This window comes from Molossus molossus, unplaced genomic scaffold (assembly GCF_014108415.1).
Source record: "Molossus molossus isolate mMolMol1 unplaced genomic scaffold, mMolMol1.p scaffold_m16_p_16, whole genome shotgun sequence".
NCBI classification, from domain to species: domain Eukaryota; kingdom Metazoa; phylum Chordata; class Mammalia; order Chiroptera; family Molossidae; genus Molossus; species Molossus molossus.
In genome coordinates, this window is record NW_023425351.1 from 38,283,701 (window position 1) to 38,306,303 (window position 22,603).

Genomic DNA, 22,603 nt, shown 5'->3' on the forward strand with positions numbered 1-22,603 from the left:
TACTCCTGATAACTAGCCAGTTAATCATCAATGAGCTGGGCTTTGGAAGTGGTGCTTTGTGGTTGAGTGACCTTAAAGGCTAATTCTTTCCTTCTTGTTCCTTTACGAATCTCAGAGAGAACTGCATCTTTGGGAAGCCCTGCATTTAGCTCTGCATTAACCCCTCTACCTTTCAACTCTTGGCTTTTCCGGAAATGTGGGACAGAACAGTTATGGTGTTCTTACCTGGCTTGGGAGAGATAACTCCAAGAATTCTTAAGATCACCTTGAGAGAGTCTGTTTCCTTAAGTAACTAATGTTTTTAGAGTAAATATTCAACATTGTCTATTCCTATTGGTTCACTGTACTTTCTCTTCCTTTAGCCCCCCAGGTTCGCCTAATAATCTTGGCTACTTCCCTACAGCTGCTAATCTTAGCGGTGTCCCACCACAGCCTGGCACGGTGGTCAGAATGCAGGGCCTGGCCTACAATACTGGAGTTAAGGAAATTCTTAACTTCTTCCAAGGTTACCAGGTCAGTAGCTTGAAGAAGAAAAATATTCAGTGCCCTTAATACTTAAGTTGATTTCTCTAAAGAATGCAGCCAGGAAAGAAACCAATTCTCTGAAACTCATGTGTGTACAAGTGCTACTAGATTGCTTATAGGGGCAAAAAGAACCAGAATCATTTAGGAGGACTAGTTACGTGTTAACTTCAAACTCATCCCTTTGACACGATTAGGGCTTTTCCATGCTATTTATATTATTTCAACTTAATCTGTTGGTGCAGTGTGGATGTTTCCATGTAGAATAGGATTGGCTAAGGGGTTTTCCTCAAATTTAAATTCTTTTTTTTTTTAATCCTCACCCAAGGATATTTTTGTTTGTTTGAATTTTAGGGAGGGAGGGAAAGGGAGAAAGAGAAAGATCTATGGGTTGCCACTGGGGATTGAACCCAAAACCTTTTAGTGTACAGGATGATGCTCTAAACAACTGAGTCACCTGGCCAGGGCCAAAGTCAATTTCTTGATTAACAAAAAACAAAACAAAACTGAAACATGGTGTTGAAGTTGAATATTTAAAAAGTTGTCAGAGGGTTCTCTGCCTATCCTGGAAAAAATAAAAGAGACTCAACGAATCTTTAGATGATAATGCCTTACAATGAGCTGTAGGACATTCAGACTTTTATGTAGTGATCAGCACTTAATTCTTGTGAAACTGGTAATCACTTTTGTCATTTTTCTCTACCACTGCCTGTATCCATCAGTTTTCTGATTTTAGCTAAAAAATGAGATTATTCTTGGTAAGAGATCTTTAACAATGAGTAAAATCTCCTCATTATCATCTCATCTGAGCAGACACCTTTCCTTAAATAACATAATCCCTAGAACCCAAATTCTTCTTTCTTGCAATATCTAAAAATCATTATCATACAGCATTTAACTGCACTAAAAGGAAAATTGTCTTTCTTCTTAGAGCTGAAATTTGCCTGAGAGTTGAGAAGCCTTTGTAAGCATAATTGTCAAGTCCTAAGTCGCCCTTTATCATTTACAGTACAGCATTTTATGAGTTGTGCGTGCAGAGGCTGGGTCACTGTTAGAATGGGTTTACAAGCTTGGTGTCCATGAATCATGGATGATTGTGGAGCTCAACTAAAATGACCACACTGGGGATGCCCCAGATCTACCAAATTACCATAATGGTCTTAAGGACTTTTAACATACGAAGGATATTTTCTGACAAATGAATAAAATCTATGTCTCATAGTGTAAGATGAATTTGGACATTCTTACCAGAAGTACAATCGGTTTTTTGTTTTTTGTTTTTTTTTCAGAGAGTTGTAGATACTTTGTTTCTTCCCTAAACAATTAAGCTACCTATCAGAAGAAGCCCTTACAGAGATTTTTTAAAAATTGCATTCCAAATTTCATATCTGATTCATTAGATTATAAAAAGAATAGAGAATTTTATCAAAGGCTATTAAAAGCGTTGCTTAATCTCATGGAGTAAACATTTGAGTTTTGTATTTTCTCCATTGTTTTTCCAATTTAAAATGTACCAGCAAAGTTTTAGGTTTTAGTGGTCAGTTGAATTAACTTCTTTTTTATTTTCTAATCAACTTTTACATTTCACACTGAAAAGAATTAGGCAGTCATACACATAACTTGGTTATGAGATTAAGCAAAATTGCTGCTGTTATGAAAAGGGCTATGGCTGGTTTGTGTGGGTATTTATTCTGCTAGAAACAAGTAATAAGGATTACTTCTAGATTTGTGGCTGAAATATTGGCATGCTTCTAAATTGCGATAAAGTAACTTCAGTCTGCAGCAGTTTATCTTCCAGGGAATCATCAAGGTTGGGGTAGAGTTATCTATAAAAAGCAGAAAGGTTGTACAAAATGATTTCATCTCAAGGCATTTGGCCTTCATTTCTGAAGTGCTTGGGATTTATGAACAGACCCAATGAATTAGGATTATGTAGAAACCTCAGTTTTTCAATTCCGTATATCAAATTATTCCAATGTCTTCCTTCAGTTATTTGAGCTTTAAGATAGTTACAATGCATGCATTCAAAATCTTTTGTATCTAACCTAAGTTCATATCACTCTTATATAAAAGCTCATATTTTCTACTGTCTCTAAGACTTCATGCTTGCTTTTTTTTTTTTTCTGATCTCAATTATTTTGAGAACAGAAAATCATAGCCACTACCTATGGGATTCCAGATTCTTTCAATATCATTGTGTCACAAGACCAAGTCAAAGGATGACTTTTTATATTTACCTACTGTGTATTTATTGCTGTTGCTGATTTAATGGAAGATTTTCATTTGATTTCTGGTTATTTATAATTCATTTTATATAATTATATACTTAAGCAAATCCTTCATAATAATTACTTGATAGAAGGAACTCTTTTGATACTTTGATTCTGTCTTTAAAAAGTATGTATGTATGTATGTATATCTTGATATAATAATGGTATATGTCATTCTCTTATACATATGTTATCTTTAAATACAGTTTTTGGAGGTATGTTTCCCCTACTGTCAGCAAAATTCCTTCTATAAAACTACTCCAATTTAAGTTGTCTATACTTCATTAAGTATGAGGGTGGGGGTATAAAGCTGGAAAGGGCAGGATTTCCACAAAGGGAAGAATTCTGATGGCCTACGCAAGATGCCCTACATTGTAGGGCATGGGTTCTGCTGGCGAATCTGCAGTCTCCTAAAGTTAAAGTACCTGAGTTAGACCCATTTTGATAAATAAGATTAATAGATTGAGGACTGAGTTTATGAAGACAAAAGTTACCATGAAAACATTTGATGGTGAGAATGTCATTCTGGTAATGAAAATAAACCTATATCTATATTTTAGTTGATGGATCTCAAGAATCCTTATATAATTCCCTTTAAGTTTTTCATTTGCTCTTTGCATTATCTTTTACTCAAAGTACTGAATTATCCCTTTGGGCCTTTCACTGCTAACCATTTTACTTGTAGTCCTACTGAGAAATTAGATCGGTATTACAAATACATCTGCTACTACTTAAAGTTGACAGTTGCCCAGCCAGTGTGGCTCAGTGGTTGAGCATCGTCCCATGCACCAAGAGGTTGCTGGTTCGATTCCCGGTCAGGGCACATGCCCAAGTTGTGGGCCCAATCCCCAGTGGGGGGCATGTAGGAGGGGGCCAGTCGATGTTCTCTCTCATTGATGTTTCTATCTTTCTCTGTCTCTCCTTTCTTCCCTCTCTAAAATCAATAAAGATTAAAAATTTTTTAATTAAAAAAAATAAAGTTGACAGAGTTTTTTTTTTTGACATATTGGGCTTATTTCACAATACCTTGCAAATAGTTGGTGCTCAAATATTTGTTACCTAGTTATACATGTGGTACCAAGGAAACCTTACTATTAGCAGGATCTGAAGTGTTTGGTTGTGTTTACTGTGGTATGGTGCTCTGTGTGTGTGTGTTTTAATCCATGTGTTTAATCTAATTCCCTCCCAGAAGGGATTTTTTAAGGTATTTAGACATGTTACGTAACAAATGAAGGCTTGGAGTTAACAATTATATATATGGCTTGTACCAGTGTTAACTTGTTTTCTGTCATATAAATGTTCTATAATTCTGTTGGTAGATCTAGTCAGTTGAAATACTAACCATCCATAGTGACAGTATGTCCGTCTTTTGATCCTGTTTGTTTTAACTTGCATTTTAGTATGCAACCGAGGATGGACTTGTACACACAAATGACCAGGCCAGGACTCTACCCAAAGAATGGGTTTGTATTTAAAGGTCCCAGCAGTTAGACCATCCTCAGAAAAGAAGGTAAGGCTCTATGATATGAAAGGTAAATTATAAAGGGCCAAGCAAATACAGGTCAAGAATCTGAAAGAGTTTTTTTTAGGAATCAGATGAGGGGTTTCTTCTTTAGTGTAATGTAAGAGTGTCAGAAATCCTGGAAGGCGGGGAAGCTGCGGTTAAGGTTGTCATCTAAGGAGATAAGTAGATAAGGTTGTCATCTAAGCAACATTTATAGATAATAGTATGTTTGGGATAAGGGGAAACCTTTTCATTTGGAAATTCACTTGCTATAGTTCATGTGGACTATAAGTTACAAATGCTTCTTTTTTTAAATTGAGGTAAAAATTACATAGCAAAATTAATCATTTTGAAGTATACAATTTGGTTGTATTTAGTGTATTCACAACATTGTACAACAACCATCTCTATCTAGTTCCAAAACATTTTTAGCTCCCTATTTTCCCTCCTTGTAAATAAACCCTGGCAACTAATCTGCTTTCTATCTCTATGAATTTGCCTATTCTGAATATTTCATATAAGTGGAATTAATATAATATGTGTTCTTTGTGAATCTGGCTTCTTTTACTTCTCATGCTTTTGAAGTTCATCTGTGTTGTAGCATGCATCATTACTTTATTCCTTTTTATGGCTGAATGATATTTTATTGTACAGGTATAACACATTTTGTTTATGCATTTATCCACTGATAGACATTTGTGTTGTGATAGACATCAGAATAGTGCTGATACTAGCATTTATGTACAAATATTTAAGTACTTGTTTTTTATTTTGGGGCATATGTATCTATGAGTGGAATCACTGAGTCATATGGTAATTCTATTGAGTTGGGTATACTTTTTTCCAGTTTCCTTTTTTTTTAAATTGTGATGAAGTATACGTAACATAAAATTTACCATTTTAACTACTTTCAGTGGCACTAAGTACATTTCACATTGTTGTGTAACCATCACTACCATCTAGCTCCGGAATTTTTTATATTCTCCAACTCTATCAACACTAAACAATAAATTCCCATTTCCCTCTTCCCCCAGCCCCTGGCAACTACCATTCTTCTTTTTTAGGGCCGATGCTCTAACTGCTGAGCCAAACTGGCCAGGGCTCTTTCTCCTTAATTTTATATTGTGATTATATATTTATATATTTTTCTCCTCCATATAAATAACAAATTTGTCATTATAAGTCATATTTCACACCAACAGAGTAGCTTCCACTCTTAAAGCAAGAAGCACATTTGTACCTACAGTCTCATTTTAGTCTCACCACAGCCCTGTGAGGCATCAGGGCAGGTTCCCATGGCTCCATTTGACAGATGAGGAAAGTAAACCCAGAGAGGGTAGACACCTTTCAGAGTCATACATTTGACCAAACTGACCAAAAGATCCGAATTTCTGGCTTCGGGCTTTGTGCTCTTTTTCATTGACCAAACAAGAGCATGGCATAGTTAGTTAAGTGCCTATAGTAAGCTGAATGGTAGCCTCCAATATGTCCATATCCTACTCCTTTGGAACCTGTGACTATTGCCTTGTATGACAAATGATACAAATTTAACATCTTGAGAGGAGGCGCATATCCTGGATTATCTTGGTGGGACCTAATTGGGATTAGAAGACAGAGGCCGAGGGAGATCAGACAGACATATACAGAAGAGGAGGCAATGTGACCATGGAGGCAGAGTCTGGAGCCAAGGAACATCTTCAACTACCAGAAGCTGGAAGAGGCAAGGAACAGGTTCCCTAAAGCCTCTGGAGGGTGTGCAGCCTGGCTGACACCTTGATTTCTGACTTCTGGCCTCCAGAATTGTGACAGTATAAATCTCTGTTGTTTTATTTAAGCCACCAAATTTGTGGTAATTTGTTAACAGCAGCCTCAGGAAACTAAGATAGTGTTCTAAAAATTTATTGAAAGAATGATGTCACTGCTCATTATAGGATCAGATCAAGGTAGCTGTTCACATTGATCTCTCTTGTCTTACAGCTTTGTCCCCTCAACCTAGCCAATATTTGTTGAGTACTCCAGGAACTACTGTAGATATGCCTCTTTGTCATGAAATACCTCCAAGGACAACTCATAAGCCACTGAGGAGACCCTAGGGGCCTTCCAGGGAAGGAGGTTTGATAGCTAGCTAGAAAACTGCAGGTGGCCAGTCCTTGCTGTTCTCTCTCTCTCTCTCTATATCTATATACACACACACACACACACACCACCACCACCACCACTCCCCTGCCCCCGGTCACATATTGCTAAGGTCTCAAAGGGGCAGAGTCAGCTCATATATTTAAATGTCAGCAAGTACTTGGATATAATTATATTTTATGTACATGTGGGGATGACAATTCTTTAGAGGTGATGTTTCCCTGCTCAGTAAAATGTGCATAAATATGCTTCTATATATGTGACTTCGATTTTATTTTATGGGAATCAGGTAAATTAATGAGTGTAAACAAGTTTTAGAAACTGCAGTTCTTTATAACTCAAATAACTATTTTGTTGCTGTAGTTAACAATAATCATAGGGGCAATGTTTTTGACAATTACCTACATTCCAAACATTCAGATTTCACCAGTTTTCCACTCCAGGATCCAGTCTAGGATATTTAGTTGACCTGTCTCCTAAGTGTCCCATGCTCTGTGTTTCTCATCTTTCCTTGTTTTTAATGACCTTAACAATTTTAGAGGTATACTGCTTTTAGGTATTTTGTGAGCTGCCCTTTGCTTTGAATTTGTTTGGTGTTTTTCTTCTGGTGGACTGGGGTAAATAGATATTAGGAAAGAATACCACAGAGGTTAAATACCCTTTTCATCACATGATATTTGGAGTACTATATCCATGTGACATCACTGGTAATATCAACCTTGATGATTTGATGAATGTCTTAGTCCATTTAGGACGCTGTGGCAAAATTCCTTGGACTAGGTGGCTTAATTTCTCACAGTTCTGGAGGTTGTGTTAACAGTTTCCTTTTTCCTTTGCGAAAATTGTTGTTTATATTGGGTATTTTTGGAGGCTTTTGCAATGTGTTAAGTTGTATGCAAAAATAAAAAAAAAACTCTGTAGCTTCTTTTGGAGAATATTTTTTATATCTGGCCTCTTAAGTGTATAGTTTGTATTACTTTGCAGATTAAACACGGTCATGGTTTTGTGTAATATAATCGATTTTGGGGGAAATAGTGACAATATTTTAGTTTCTGGCCAAAAAAGTTCATTATCCTTTGGATTAATAAGCAGCTTTCAAGATTAGACAAAATTTCTCTCCTTTTTCCAACTAGTATTTATAATAGTGGGCAAGAACAGCTAAATAAATGTTGAATCTGTTGATTTAAATTACAAAAAGGCTATCAAACAAACTTTTATTGTTTATTTTTTTCATCCCTGCTGCTTGCACACTCCTCCCCTCGTCCCGCCCCTCGGCCCATCCCCATCTCCTCAAACTTTTTTGATTAAAGAATTTGAATTATGTGTTTTATCTTTTATATAAGGCAGAAAAAACTGTTCCTCCTAATGAAATCTCACAAATGACTTATATCTTTCAGAAAAGAGATGTCAAAATTACTATAAAGAAATATAACTAATCAGAATTTCAGGCTTTTTAAAAGGGTTTAGGTTTGTTTCAAAGGACATAACTCCAGTTGGTGAAGTCCAGATATCTTTAAAATACTTTTTTGTACACGGTAATTTTAATGACAGTTAAAATTTTTTTTTTTCAATCCTCCTCACCCGAGGATATTTTTCCATTGATTTTTAAACAGAGTTGGGAGGAAGGGGGGTGAGAGGGGATGTGAGAGAGACCCATCAATTGGTCACCTCCCACACGCCCCTGACCTGGGATCTAACCTGCAACCCAAGGTATGTGCCCTTGAATCGAATCCGTGACTCTTCAGTCTGTGGGCCGATGCTCTAACCGCTGAGCCAAACTGGCCAGGGCGTGACAGTTTAGTGTACAATAAAATATTGTTTTAAGACATCTTACTGGAAAGGAAAGAGTCATGTGTGTTAGTAATTATAACTTTAAAATTGTCCTTGCATAATAGTGTTTTTCGCAGCTAAAAAAGTATAGGAAGCATTTTCTCATTTGCTTTTTGCTAGCAGTTAGAATTCTGCTGTTTTGTTGTTAAATACTGGGATAAAAAATCAGGTTCAGGAAGGTTACTTTTTTTCTTCTTCTGGCCTTTTTCACACTTTTATAGAATGTGAAGATGTAATTTTCAGCATCTACAATGGTGATGGTTTCTATTAGAAAAATAGTAATATGGGACTGGGAAAGGGGAATGTGGACTTCATTGACTGGTAACTGAGAAGCCCAGGGTTAAATGACTTAGCAGGATCCAAGGGCTCACTCTCACTCGAATTCTCTCCATAACATACCTCCAGCAACTCCTGGTATACACACTTTCCTTTCAAGTCCAGAAGCAATCCAGGAATTGAGCTTCACTGGACTGACTTCAGTACATCTCTGAAACCACGATTGCCACGTCTGGGTCTTTTGTTGGGTTCACTGTTAAAGCTGCCTCTTTATGGGCTTGAGATCGGGTGAGGAGACAGTTATTGAGGGAAAATTCAGATGATAATTCCAAAAGAAGGGTAAAATAGATATTGGGCAATAGTGTTTGGTCATTGGGAGAGATTTTCTTATCTGTATTTAGTATCAAAGGAGAAGTTTTGAATTCACAGTGTTTTATACTAAGTGCTAAATAATGGTCACTTTGTAAACCACATTTTTTTTTTATCCTCACCCTAGGACATTTTTCTATTTTTTGTTCAGATAGAGTGGGAGGGAGAGAGAAAACCATTGACGTGAAAGAAACACAACGAGTGGCTGCCTCCTGCACGACCCAACCCGGGCCAGGGACAAACTGCAACCAAGGAACGTGCCCTTAGTGGGAACCGAACACGGGTCTCTCTGGACCACAGGCCAATGCTCTAAGCGCTGAGCCAAACTGGCCAGGGCATAAATCACATTTTTAATATGAATTCTAGCCCTGGCTAGAACTAAAGTTCAGCCGTTAGAGCACCGGCCCACAGACCAAAGAGTCACAGGTTTGATTCCAGTCAAGGGTACTTACTTGGGTTGTGGGAGTCAACCAATCGATGTCTGTCTGTCTGTCTGTCTGTCTGTCTGTCTCTCTCCCTCCCCCCTTCTACACCCTCCCTCCTTTCCTCTCTTCCCCTCCCACTCTATCTGAATATAAATGGGAAAATATCCTCAAGTGAAGATTAAAAAATAATAGTAAAAATGAATGCTAGCAATAGTATTTCACTATTTTTAAATTACCTGGTTCTAAATTTGTACCAATTTTTGGATCTGTTATTAAAGCAAGCCTTATCTTTACTACAATTTCAAACTTGCCACATGAACAGGACTGAACTCTGAAGAACTATTTTTATTTATATTTTCATTCTTGTTTTTTATTTACATGTGAAAATAATGTACTTTTTAAAATTTTTAATCTTCCCCCAAGGATGTGTTGTTTTTTTTAAAAATTGATTTGAAAGAGGGTCGGGGAGGGGGAGAGAGAGAGAGAGAGAAAGAAAGAGAGAAACATCCATTGGTTGCCTCCTGTATATGCTCCAACCAGGGACTGAACCTGCAACCTAGGTATGTGCACTGACCAGGAATCAAACCCACCACCTTTTGGTGTAGGGGATGATGCTCTAACCAGCTGAGCACAATGTGTTTATTTTAAAGTTTTTGTGTGGTGTATAACTGAAAGTAGCATAGTGGAACCAATAGTGTGTTCAGATTCTGAATCCACCAGTTATTGGTTTAATTGCTCTGTGCCTCATTTTTCTCGTCTGTGAAATAGGGAAACAATAATCTAATAGGGTAGTTTCACTGGCATGTAGAGCTCCTGTTTGCTGTGCTGTTGTGCCTCAGTGCTTCTTACTGATTCAAATATTTTTGCTTGAAATTTTTTATTGGTTGTATTTATTTTAACGGTTTTATTTATTTAATAATCATATTAGATGTCTAATATTAGAGGAATGCTGTGATAACTTGGAAACCCAGACTAAGGAATGAATAAAACAGTCTTTCCACAAAAGAGTCAAGTCAAGTGGGGAGGTGGAAACACATATTATTCTGCACATGAAAACATAAAGGGTAGGAAATTGTTGAAATGCAAATTATCACATAACCTTCATTGCCAATGCTCTACTCCCCAAGAATTTGCTGTGTAAATGCCAACTATGTGTAAATAAAAATGTGAACAACCTTAAGGCTTTTTTAGACTTTTTAGACCTTTTAGACTTCAAAATCATTAATTTTTTATGGCTGCTAAGAATTAAAAAAATTGGAGACTATAATATTTTCTTTTATTCATTTTTTTTCCAGTGTTTAAATGATGTAAGGTGATCCTGAAACCATCAGACACCAAGTCAACTTCTAGCAACTTCAGGGGAAGTTTGTCTACACTCAGGCTGCAGTATTTTCAGCAAACGTGATTGGACAGGGGCTTCTGCCCTATCTTTTGGTGGAGTGGAAAATTTGAGCCAGTGAAGCCAAATCCTTATAGCAAGCAGCATGCCTGGCTCCTTGCTGTTTGCATTTAAAATGTGAATTGGAAATTGGATGTCTCCATTACTTCCAGCCAACATGGCATCATAGGTGTTTCTTGAGTTTTATGTCATGGGGGGAAAAATACTCCACTTATATCTACTGTCTCCATCAGTGACTCTGTTATGGAAACTTCATTTTTGTGTGTTCCCACTCTTCTCTCTCCATCCCCCTACTTTCTATGCATTCATACCCTCTTACTAAGTAATTCAAGAATAAGGTCTTGGAATATTTAAATCACAAACTTTAGAAATAAAACTAATATTTTCTCAGTTTCTTGGCCATCATGATGTCTCATAGTTAAAAACCCATGAAGACAATTTTTAAAATACCTTGGTATAAATTAGAAATACGCACCCACCACAAAATATAGTTTAAAAGTTGGATCTTTTTTTCTCAGCAGGTACCAGTTATAAATAAAAATGAACTCTAGGGGCCAAAATGCGAAACCAAAAATGAAGCAGCTACATGTAGTTTGTAATTTCTAGTTTGATCTGTAACTGAATATTGTGGCTTCATAGGTATTATATTGTACTTTTCCCATGATTGATGGTTTGGACTTTAGTAAGAGAAGTTCCATAGTTTTAAATATGACAAAAGTGAGACTATGAACAGTGTATTCTAGAAAGCAATTTACTAACTGAAGTGAATGCTTGTATATATTAAGATAGCCTTAAACCTTCTCTAATGCCTTAACTGTCAAATAATTAAAACTTTTTAAAGCCTAGTATTGTAGTCAGCATGCTAGACTGAGAGGTAAACACTGATGCTGTTAGAGCAGGTACTGATGCTCTCAGTATTTAGTACTTTGTGTTTAGCTGTGTTTATGCTTGCTACAAAAGTGCAATATTAGACACTAGCTAGCTAGTACTGCTGCCTCATGTAACTCCAAAGAGGAAAACAGGATTTGATTAACTCAGTGCATGTTTCTTTAAGTTACTCATATGTATTGTCCTTTGCTTAAATGCAATGCCATGCAGATTTATGTGGCTGCTAATTTTTATTTACTTTGCATTACTTTGACTAACACCTTGGAGAACCAAACATCCCCTCTTCAGCTGACCAGGAATAGCCCTTTAACTGCAGTAGGAACAAAATAAAAAACAACCATTTTGTGTGAAAATTAGTGATAACTGGCACTTAAGATCAGAAAAAAGTTCTTTATACTTGATGCCTTAAGATGCTCTCTGCCCAAAGCTCTGAAAGACTTTGATAGGCAGTGATATTTACAATACTACTGAGTTTTTGTAGAATATTTACATTTGATAATAAAACTCACCTGTTTAATCTCAATGTTTCCATTCTTTTTTGTTATTAGAAGAGCTGTAATAATGGTGGAAGGGCATGAGTAAGCTGTCTTTTGCTGAGGTGGTAAGATTTTTCCCTAAGTTTATCATCAGTATTTGTAAAAGCTATCAACAATAAATGCACTCCAGATACAGTACAACCATCCTTAGAGGGTTAATTATTGAAACTTTGTGACATTTTTAACTTTTATAACAGATATTAATAATCTGGTCCTTGCATTTACTGGAGATCTTTTTTGCTGGACAACTTGAAAACCTGTTTAAGCCACATAAAACTAATACGATCTAGAACGTTAATGTTTCTGAATTCCACATACTCTTTTTTCCCAATCACTGTCCTTGCTAATGTTGAGTTCTCCAATATTGTCTAGTCCAAATTTATCAATTTTTTGGACCATGGTTAAGTATTGATGAACTTCTCTCATTTCAGAGCTATATGTATTGTCAGTATCACTTATTTGATATATATAATCTTGTTAAAGAGCTCAAGTCTATCAATTCTGAATTTCAGTTATAATCACAATGGCAAGAATATACCTATATTTCATTAAATGTCTAGCACATTTCTGCTCACTCATTTTGCCCTTATTAAGCATTTCCTGAATAGAGTTTAGTTCACTTGGGAAAGTTTTTTGTGTTTTGTTTTTTTTTCCCCTCACCAAGGGCATTTTTTTCCCGTTCAGATAGAGTGGGAGGGAGGGGGAGGAGAAGAGAGAGAAACATCGATGTGAAAGGGATACATTAAGTGGTTGCCACCCGCGCGACCCAACCAGGGCCAGGGACAAACTGCAACCAAGGTACATGCCCTTAGCGGGAACTGAACCCAGGTCTCTCTGGACCGCAGGCCGACACTCTAACTGCTGAGCCAAACCAGCCTGGGCTCACTTGGGAAAGTTTTTCAGTCCCTGTCTTTGCCAAAGTCATTTACAAAAATGGAACAATTGATTTCAGGTTTGTACTTAAGCTTTGGGTCTCCCATTATCTGCAAGGAGGCAGCTGAGTTCTCTAGGCAATCTGAGCTGACCCATGTTCCTCTTTTCTTTGATGTCTGACAAGCATTTAATGTTGCCTAGGCTCTTCTCTGCCTTCACCAAAAACAGAGTTGCCTGAGCTAAACTGGATCTCCTATTTAACTCCCTGAAATAGAACCTTGGTAGCTACTGTTCTCATGGCAGAAAAAAAGGATAGGCAGTCAGGAGGATGTGGAGTAAGGGTAATGAGGAAGGAAGGGAGAATGATAGTAAAGAGTATTGGAACATATATAAAAGACTCAAGATCCATCTCTTAGGTTTACAGTTAATTACACAATTTCTCCCTGCTTTCCTCAGCTCTTTGGGGGAAATTTTTTAATATACACAAAAGTAGACTAATAAACACCATGTATTTTTTACCCAGCTTCAGCAATTTTGAACTCCAGGTCAATCTTTTCACTTTCTATGTGTATTATTTTAAAGCAAGTTTTTTGGGTCAGGTTTTAAATTGAGCTCCTGTAGAAAGTGATGCTCTTAATGGGAAGAGGAAAAGAACAGAACTGAACTGGCAAAATACTATTTATGAATGTGTTGTATTTCAAGTTGAATCAATACAACTGTGCTCTAATTCATTCTCCAGTTCATGTGCTAATATGAGGAAACATGGACTAGACAAAAGATAATCTAAATTTGAAGAACAGGAGGCCACCAAGGTGAAATTCAGGACTAAGAGTACTAAGTGGGTGCCTCAGGGAGAAAATAGGTTGTTGTGTTTTTTTTGCATTTTTACTCTCTCCTTTCTGCTGAGATCTTAAAGGCCAAGATTCCAAGGTGTGGGCCTATGAAAAAAGTTCAGAAGCAAACTACTTGACTTTCCTCTATCTTAGACCTACGTTAGAGGGCAAATGTCCTTATTTCAGTGTAGTTCAGTGCAATTCCTTCATGTGAAAAGTGGAGGAATATTTGGGGCCAAAACCCAACCTTCATTACATTGGAGCTACAACAAAACCACTGAGAACATGTATGCCCAACAATAATAAACATTGCATTGGTTAAATGAATCTTCACAACAAACTTATAGTAGGTACTACAGAAAGTAGAGGAAGGGATCTGGAAGACAAAGTAAGATTTGGAAACTAGTTGATGTGGTTAGTACTCAGAGTTGCTCCTTTATCTGCTCTTCCTAGCATTGCCCAAATATAGTTGTGTTTGTTTTTTTTTATAGTGCCACAGAGTAGGGCTTCATAGTGTTCTTTTGGTCTGCCATTATACTTTATTACCAGTATGCCATTACTTCAGCAGCTGAATTATTTAGTAACTGCATATTGTTGCTGTTTCGAAAGCAAATGATGGTAAAAGGGTTACAAAGCTGCTGTTACTCAAATTTGAGCCTGTTTTTCAACTGAAACCTGTATGATAGTAGAACTAAACACTAAAAGAACATTTAAAAATAAATGGAAGTCTCAGCCTCCTTTGTGATTCATCCTTCCCTACAATGGTGTTTCTCATTTCTTCCTCAGCTGCCTTCTCCATCTATTTATTTTCTGGGCAAACTCATTCATTTACTTCCATACTCTGTTGAGCAAGGACCATTTAAACCCAACAACTGGGTTTCCATTTGGACATCTCCCCAGGCATTTTTAATTGAATATACTTGAAATAGAAGTTACCTTTCTATGTCCCCAAACCTGTTGCTTCTTGTGTTCTCTTTACTTGAGGAACCATACACCCACCAGGTGTCAAAGTTAAACTCATTCTTCCTCGCCTCACCATCCTAGTCATCAGCATCTCACCGATTTTTTGCCTCAATATTGGAGTCCTTGCATGAAATTCTGCTTTCCTTTACTACCAGAATGCTTTTTTAAAAAATATGTTTTCATTGATTTCTTTAGAGAGAAGGAAAGGGTGAGAGAGAGAGAAACATCTATGTGAGATACATCAATCGGCTGCCTCCTGCAAGCCTCCTACTGGGGATCAAGCCCGAAACCCAGGCATGTGTCCTGACAGGGAATCAAACCAGGATCTCTTAGTCCATGGGTCCACGCACTGAACCACACAGGCCAGGCTAGAATGCTTTTTGTTTAAAGAACAATCTTTAAGTCCAGAGAGTGTGGTTCAGTGGTTGAGCATCAACCCATGCACCAGGAGGTCTCCGGGACCCTGGTCAGGACACATGCCTAAGTTGTGGGCCTGATCCCCAGTGGGGGGAATGCAGGAGGCGGCCAATAGGTATTCTCTTTCATTGATGTTTCTCTCTCTCCCTCTCATTTCCTCTCTCTCTGAAGTCAATGAAGGTAAAAAAAGATGTGCCACATCTTATTCATAAAAAAACAACAAAAACTTTAAGTTAAAAACAGACCAGATTATATGTTCTTTTTTCTTTTTTTCCAATCCTCACCCGAGGACATTTTTTTTTCCTATTCATGTTCAAATAGAGAGGGAGGAAGGGAGAGAAAGGGAGAGAGAAAAACATCGATGTAAGAGGGACACATCGACCAGGGCTGGGAATGAACCTCAACTGAGGTACATGCCTTTGACTGGAATCAAACCCAAAACTCATTGGTCTGTGGGCTGACACTCTAACCACAGAGCAAAAGTGTCCAGGGCTATGTTCTTTTCTTTTTAACCACTTTATTGAGGTATGATTTAGATACAAAACACTATATTTATGTATACAACTTGATGAATTTGGAGATATACACCAGTGAAACCTTCACCATAATCAATGCCACAAGCATTCATCACCTCCAAAAATTTCTTCCTACCCTCTTGGTGTGTGTGATAAGAATACTGAAAACAATGATTATGTGTTCTTAACATTTGTTTTTTTTTGGTATGTGCCCCTAGCGGGAACCAAACCTGGGACTCTCTGGTCCGCAGACCAACGCTCCAACTGCTGAGCCAAACCGACCAGGGCTTCTTAACATCTTTTTATTAAAGTATCCCATTTGCTAGAGGAAAAAATTCACACCTGCCTAACTGCATGGTATTGCATGAACTGACGCATACCTACCTCCTGAACTTTTTTCAAGGCACTGTTCCTCTCATGCTCTACACCTATTTGTACTTTTTTCAGTTTTTTGCAGGAGTAATGTGCTTTAGTCTTTATGTCCTCTGCCTAAAACACCATTTTTTCGTTAGTCCTCTCTTCACTGCTACCCAGAAAGAATTATATTTTTCTGAGGAAGGCCTCTTCTGACTCACTAGACTCAGCAGTCAGATCTTGTAATTGTGTATTGCACGCCCCCTTCTGGGCAGTCTTGCTGCTCTCCTGTATACCAGGTCTTCTGAAATGGCCCAGTGAACCAGCTTCCAGGTGACCTAGAATAAACTTCATTTTGGCCTTATAAATCATGGGGCTAAGGAGACCTTGGTCTTTGGTGAGTTAGAAATGGAATTTTTTTTTTTTATCCTCACCCGAGGACATTTTTTGATATTTTGTTCAGATAGAGTGGGAGGGAGAGAGAGAGAGAGAAACATCGACGTGAAAGGGACACATCGAGTGGTTGCCACCCACACGACCCAACCAGGGCCGGGGACAAACTGCAACCAAGGTATGTGCCCTTAGCGGGAACCGAACCCAGGTCTCTTCGGACCGCAGGCTGACGCTCTAACCGCTGAGCCAAACCGGCCAGGGCAGAAATGGAATGTTTTATTTTATTTTTTAGAAAATTATATTTTTAATTGTAGGGGGAGAGACTGAAATCGAGAGAAACATGGATGTGAGAAAAACAAATCAACTGCCTCCCGCACACTACCTGACTATTGAACCCACCACTTTTCACTGTATGGGACAACAATCCAACCAACTGAGCCACACCAGCCAGAGCAGATAGAAGTGTATTTTAATAGGATGCTAATTTCCTGTTCTCCTAGAGCCGAGGTGGACAGAGTTTTTGCAGAAATGCCCATGCATGATCGTACACAGGTTACTGCTCATTGCAGGTAACCCACACAGCTCCTTCTTGTGAGCTCTGATACAATTGCAAGAAAATGATGCCAATGCCATCATTTCACAGTGCCCAACCAAACTTTTTTTTTTTTCAATCCTCACCCGAGGACATTTTTCCATATTTTGTTCAGATAGAGTGGGAGGAAGAGAGAGAAAAGAAACATCGACGTGAAAGGGACACATCAAGTGGTTGCCACCCACACAACCCAACCAAGGCTGGGAACAAATTGCAACCAAGGTACATGCCCTTAGCGGGAACTGAACCCGGGTCTCTCTGGATTGCAGGCCAATGCTCTAACCGCTGAGCCAAACCAGCCAGAGCCCAACCAAACTTTTTGTGGAGATTTATATTCTGGACTACACTGCAGTCTTTTTTTCTATTAAAAATTTTTTTTTTTCTTTATTGATTTTAGAGAGAGGAAAGGAGAGGGAGAGAGATAGAATCATCGATGAGAGAGAACAATGACTGGCTGCCTCCTGCATGCTCCACACTGGGAATTTAGCCCACAACCTGGGCATGTGCCCTGATCAGAAATTGAATCAGCGACCTTTTGATGCATGGGTCGATGCTCAACCACTGAGCCACACTGGCTGAACTTTTTTTTTTTTTTAAATCCTCACCCAAGGATATTTTTCCATTTATCTTCAGATGAGAGGAAGGGAGACACTGACATGAGAGAAACACATCGATTGGTCACCTCCCGCATGACCCTGACCAGGGCTGGGGTTGAACTGCAACCGAGGTACGTTCCTTTGACTGGAATTGAACCTGAGACTCTGGTCTGTGGGCAAACACTCTAACCGCTGAACCAAACTTCCCAAATAAAATGCCACTGATGGCCCTGGCCGGTTTGGCTCAGCGGTTAAAGCGTTGGCCTGCGGTCCTGAGACATCCGGGTTCGGTTCCCGCTAAGGGCATGTACCTCGGTTGCAGTTTGTCCCCGGCTCTGGTCAGTCGTGCGGGTGGCAGCCACTCGATGTGTTCCTTTCACATCGATGTTTCTCTCTCTCTCTCTCTGGTCCTCTCTCTCCCTCCCACTCTACCTGAACAAAAAATGGAAAAATGTCCTCCGGTGAGGATTTAAATAAATAAATAAATAAAATAAAATAAAATAAAATGCCACTGATGGTTGAAAAAAAATGTCCTGATGGTTGAAAAAAAATGTCCTAAGATTTCTAGTATGTCCAATTAAAAATTATTTAAATACACATTATTTAATGTATCTCACTTGGGAAGATTATATAGTCCCAGTTTGACTCTATAGGTTTGTATGATTGTAGCTGACCTGATCAGTGGAAAAGGAAGACAGCAGACTCTTATGACATGTGATAATAGGGCAAATGTATTCAGGAGGCACTGAAGCACTGCTTCAAATAATGAGGAACAACTGAGGCCTGCTTGGCGGGAATAACTGACAATATACCCTTTATCCACCTTTTTACAGAAAAGGTATAGGGGGAAATAATCCATTAACCCACAGTGATAATCAGAACTAGAGACAAACTGAGACAAAATAGTCTCAAATCAAAGGAGAGTTCTCATGGATGGTGCAAAATATACAACTCATCACACTGGTCTTGTAAGTCACACCCACAGCTAATATTTACTATTATGGACAACTTAAGTCAATTCTCAAAATTTTTGCCTCTAATGTGTTTTCAAAGAGTTGAAGACGTGGGTATAAAACATTACCAAAATACAAGCCAGAATATGGCAGTAAGGGTGTTAAGAGTTTTCAAAGAGAAATCACATTTGGTTTAGACTCCACAAATGAGATTTGAAAATAACGTAAAGATGTTTTTAACCAGTGGATAATTAAGATTTTATTACATAATAAAAATGAAACAAAACTTCTTATCTGTAATAGAAGAAAAACTGAACTATACAAGGATTTCACACAAATTATTTTGTCACTGATGAGATGAAGCCTTTGACAAAAGAATATATTTGAAACAGGCTTTACCTGTATTTTTTGGTTTCAAGTAGGCAAGTCCTAAGGGGCTTTGTTTTGTATTTTCCTTGTATCCTGGCAGTGCAGAAAGCACATAATTAATATCAAAATAGAAACCTCAGGAATCATCTTCAACTCATCATTTATCATTTCCAATCTGTCATCATGCACTGTAGATTTTTACCTCCAGCAACTTTTTAATCTATTCTCTTTGAACATTTTCATTTCCACTGCCTTATTCCAAGCTTTATATCTTACTCAGTTTACCACAACAGCCTCCTACTCTACATTTCCTAAAGACTTAACTCAAAAAACATTTCACATCATATCCACTGCATACAGAAGGGGTCCTCAAACTTCTGGAGGTGGCAGACAGCACATTGTTCTTTGAGAGCAGATTGTAAATAAAAGATAATTTGAGAAAATGTGAGGTGTTTAGGATTGGTCAAGGCGTGGCAAAGGGTAATAAAATAACCCTTAAACCTTGAACTGGAAACTAGAAGCCCATGTTTTGCAGTGGTAGTCAAACAAGCTATCATCTGAAGATATCTTAGGACCATGTTGTCCACTAGCTATAAGCATTACTATATGACAGAAGCTGCTGGTCTTATGGAATTATGGAAGAACCAACTGAAAAGTTAGCTATAATGCCTACTGCAAGGCAACATCTTGAGCAGTTAGGATTCTGTATTTTTGAATAAAATGTATATTTTGAATCAAAATGGCCTATTTTCTCATAGTAAAATTACAATGGTCCAGATTCATTATCCTATGTGGAGGTTTTAGGGGTCAAAGGAAGAATGTTTCTACTAGGGAATACAATCACGATTCCACTGATTTCTATCTAAAGATGGAATACTTGTCCCTTTCATATTTCCATAAGAAGCTATTTCTTTATCCATTACTGTATAGAGCAGGAAAATTTATACTTAAGTCCATCAATCACCTTGAGTTCATGAACTATAGGAGAAATGGACCTCATTGACTTGGAAAACTGTGGCCACTGTATAGTTCTCCCATGAGATGGAGCTCTTGCAGTAGCGCATCCGGTAAGTAGGACAGTCTGGTATCTTCTGCCCATGCACCCTGCCATATCGTGCAGTTTTCAAGTTCCATACTTTGTGTTTTCTCTGCTTTGAGCCCGGTCTTTTCTGGTCCACTGGTATGTCCAATGTTGCTTGACAGGAAGACATATTTACAGGCAACCAAAGGCATAAAACCAATTCTTGGAACTGTTTTTGCACAGTATTGAAAACTGATAGCGGCTTCTCAAATATCCTAACTTGACCAAGATGCTATTAGGAGAATCTTGCTGCCTGCTAAGAATGGGACATCCATAATTACCCCATGACTTTAGTGAGTTCTTACGCTCTTTTCTCTTGCTCTAAAATGGGCATTTTGTCAGTTCCTAAAGTTACTTAGAAGTGCCGTTAGGGGAAAGGTCCTGGTATTTGTTTAAGAATGTCATATGCAATAAAAGTGAGGGCATAAACAGTTGAACAAGTGAAAAGTGTGTTTCATTGCTGTGGAATATCTAAATGCATCCTGCCTGACCCCTGCATATAGGATAGTATTATTGTTTTTAAAAGTAATATCATGAAATGTGAATTGACTTGGTTAACAAGTTTGGGCGGTTAATAACACTAAGCTCCAAGGACCAGCTTCTTTCTTGTAATGGTCAAGCGGCCTACAAAACCGAAGCTCCAGCCCGGGGCGAGTGTTCTGCCGCGCTCGTTAAAACCCTGAGAACGCAGACAGGGGTGCCGCGTCCGGGTCCAGCTCTAGCTCTGACTGGCTTTACGACTCACACCTTGCCGGACCAGTTTCCTTCTGTAAAATGGGGCGGAGACGGGCACTGGATCTGGAAGGTGTCCCAGACAACCGTATTCTCTGACTCCCTGGGTCGAATCACAGGCACAGAAAGCACGCCCCAGCTCTCACCTTCCTGGAAAGGGCAGCGATGGGGAGGGGCTGCCGAGGGGCTGCCGACGGGCCACCAACCTTGTTCCCCGCGGAGGGGGCGGTGCCCGGGCTCCTAGTCGCCGTCCTGCCGGCGCAGGCGCAGGCGCAGGCGCAGGCCCGGCGCACCAGCCTAACGCACCCGCCACCCTATGCTCCCGGCACTCTGGTTCCCGGGCCGTCCGGGGGGACGCGGTTGGCGGAGACACCGGAGGGGGACGGGCCAGGAAGTGGGCGCGCGGCGGCGCAGAGTGGGCCTTGGTCGACCGAGGGGCTCGGCGACGCGCAGAGGGCGGGAGACTCCCGGCCCCGCGGGAATCATAATGGTGCCCCCGGTCCCCGCGGAAACGATGGCAGAGGAAGAAGGTGACGGCCCGGGGTCCAGCACTCCATCTGTCTCCCCAGGTCGCGGGGAAGAGGGGCAGGGGCGCGAGGGACCCGGAGGCCTGAGCTCGGGCGGCCGCGCGTTGCGGCGGGGGGAGGTGTGTGGAGAAAGGCAGAGGGAGCGGGGTGAATGGGCCGAAGTTTTGTCGGCGGGAGTGGGAAGCCCGGGTGGAACTTAAAGTTGGGAATCGAGCAGGAAAAGCAAAAGCTGGGGCGGCGGGGGGGGGGGGGGGGGCGGTGTGATTGAGAGCGAGAGCTGTGAGCACATACTTTATGGGTTGGGGGACATAGTTCGTATTAGAAGATGTAGGTTTAGGCACCGAGTGCCTATTTGAAAGTGATAGTTGTTTAACCAGATGCGCTGCATGCTGAGTGCGCTCTGTGGAGGGCTGTGGATTCCGACAAAGTCACCGGGAGGAGCTGCACGCCAGGGGTACAAAACGGGGCAGGGATTTGGGGCAAACACGGTACGGTGAATTGGGAGGGGATGAACAAGCAGAAACTGAAGAAGGCCAAGTTCACTTACAGGGTAGGAGGAGATGGCAAATGGGTCGAAGGAAGTATTTGGGGATCAGGAGGTTAGGAGTGCTTTGAAAGAGAAAGTGGGTGAGGTGGAGAAAGCTTTCCATGCCTCCGCAGGGTTAATGGCAATAAATTAATTCTTTCAGCAGTATTTAGTCTTAGAACATGATAGGTAGGAGAGAAAAATGGAGAATTGGGAGGGACTTGGCTAGTGATAGCTATTATAGGAACATTCGTGGCACAATAACTTAATGGTACCATACTAGTTTCAGGAACAGATATATGATGGTGTCACTTGACTGAGCAGTTTTCATTTTGGTGGAAAACATGACTTTACCCTGTTGACAGGAGTTTTGATTATGGTCTATTTAGATTTAAGCCTTATTGAACCAAGAGTGCAAGGAGGGAGTTTCAAGAATTCAGTGGAAAGCAATATTTAAATATTAAACTGTAAGAAGTGTCTGCTGTTCTGTGACTTGCTGTCTGGTCCCTGTGCCCACACTGGCTTCATATTTGCCTTCTCTTCCATGAGTTTTCAGTGTTAAAACTGATCTAAACTTAAGACATTCTACCTAAAAACAGCTTCAAAAACAAAACTATTTGTGGTTGGTAAGGAAGAATGTAATTTCATTTGTTGCCTCGGTTTTATGTTTGGTTGCAGTATATTATTTAAAACATTTCTTGATACTTTTTCCTTTTCTGACTAA

The 22,603-nt window shown here is 39.4% G+C and overlaps 2 protein-coding genes across 8 annotated transcripts in view; both read left to right on the forward strand.

Annotated features, from left to right (window-relative positions):
* The window catches only part of ESRP1 (epithelial splicing regulatory protein 1), a 65,863-nt gene extending 53,721 nt beyond the window's left edge, over positions 1-12,142 (forward strand). The window contains exons 14-16 of one of the 2 annotated variants that reach the window (XM_036264220.1): positions 363-513; positions 4,193-4,302; positions 10,628-12,142. In XM_036264220.1, the coding sequence (XP_036120113.1) occupies positions 363-513; positions 4,193-4,267 (226 nt within the window). In that variant the 3' untranslated portion in view covers positions 4,268-4,302; positions 10,628-12,142. The remainder of the gene's footprint in view (positions 1-362; positions 514-4,192; positions 4,303-10,627) is intronic. The other variant, XM_036264219.1, reaches the window with a different exon arrangement.
* A 9,103-nt stretch (positions 12,143-21,245) lies between these two features.
* The window catches only part of DPY19L4 (dpy-19 like 4), a 76,858-nt gene continuing 75,500 nt past the window's right edge, over positions 21,246-22,603 (forward strand). For 5 of the 6 annotated variants that reach the window (XM_036264038.1, XM_036264039.1, XM_036264036.1 and 2 more), the window contains exon 1: positions 21,252-21,356. In XM_036264038.1, coding sequence (XP_036119931.1) covers positions 21,314-21,356 — 43 coding nt within the window. In that variant the 5' untranslated portion in view covers positions 21,252-21,313. Of the gene's footprint in view, positions 21,357-22,603 lie in introns of all 6 variants that reach the window. The other variant, XM_036264042.1, reaches the window with a different exon arrangement.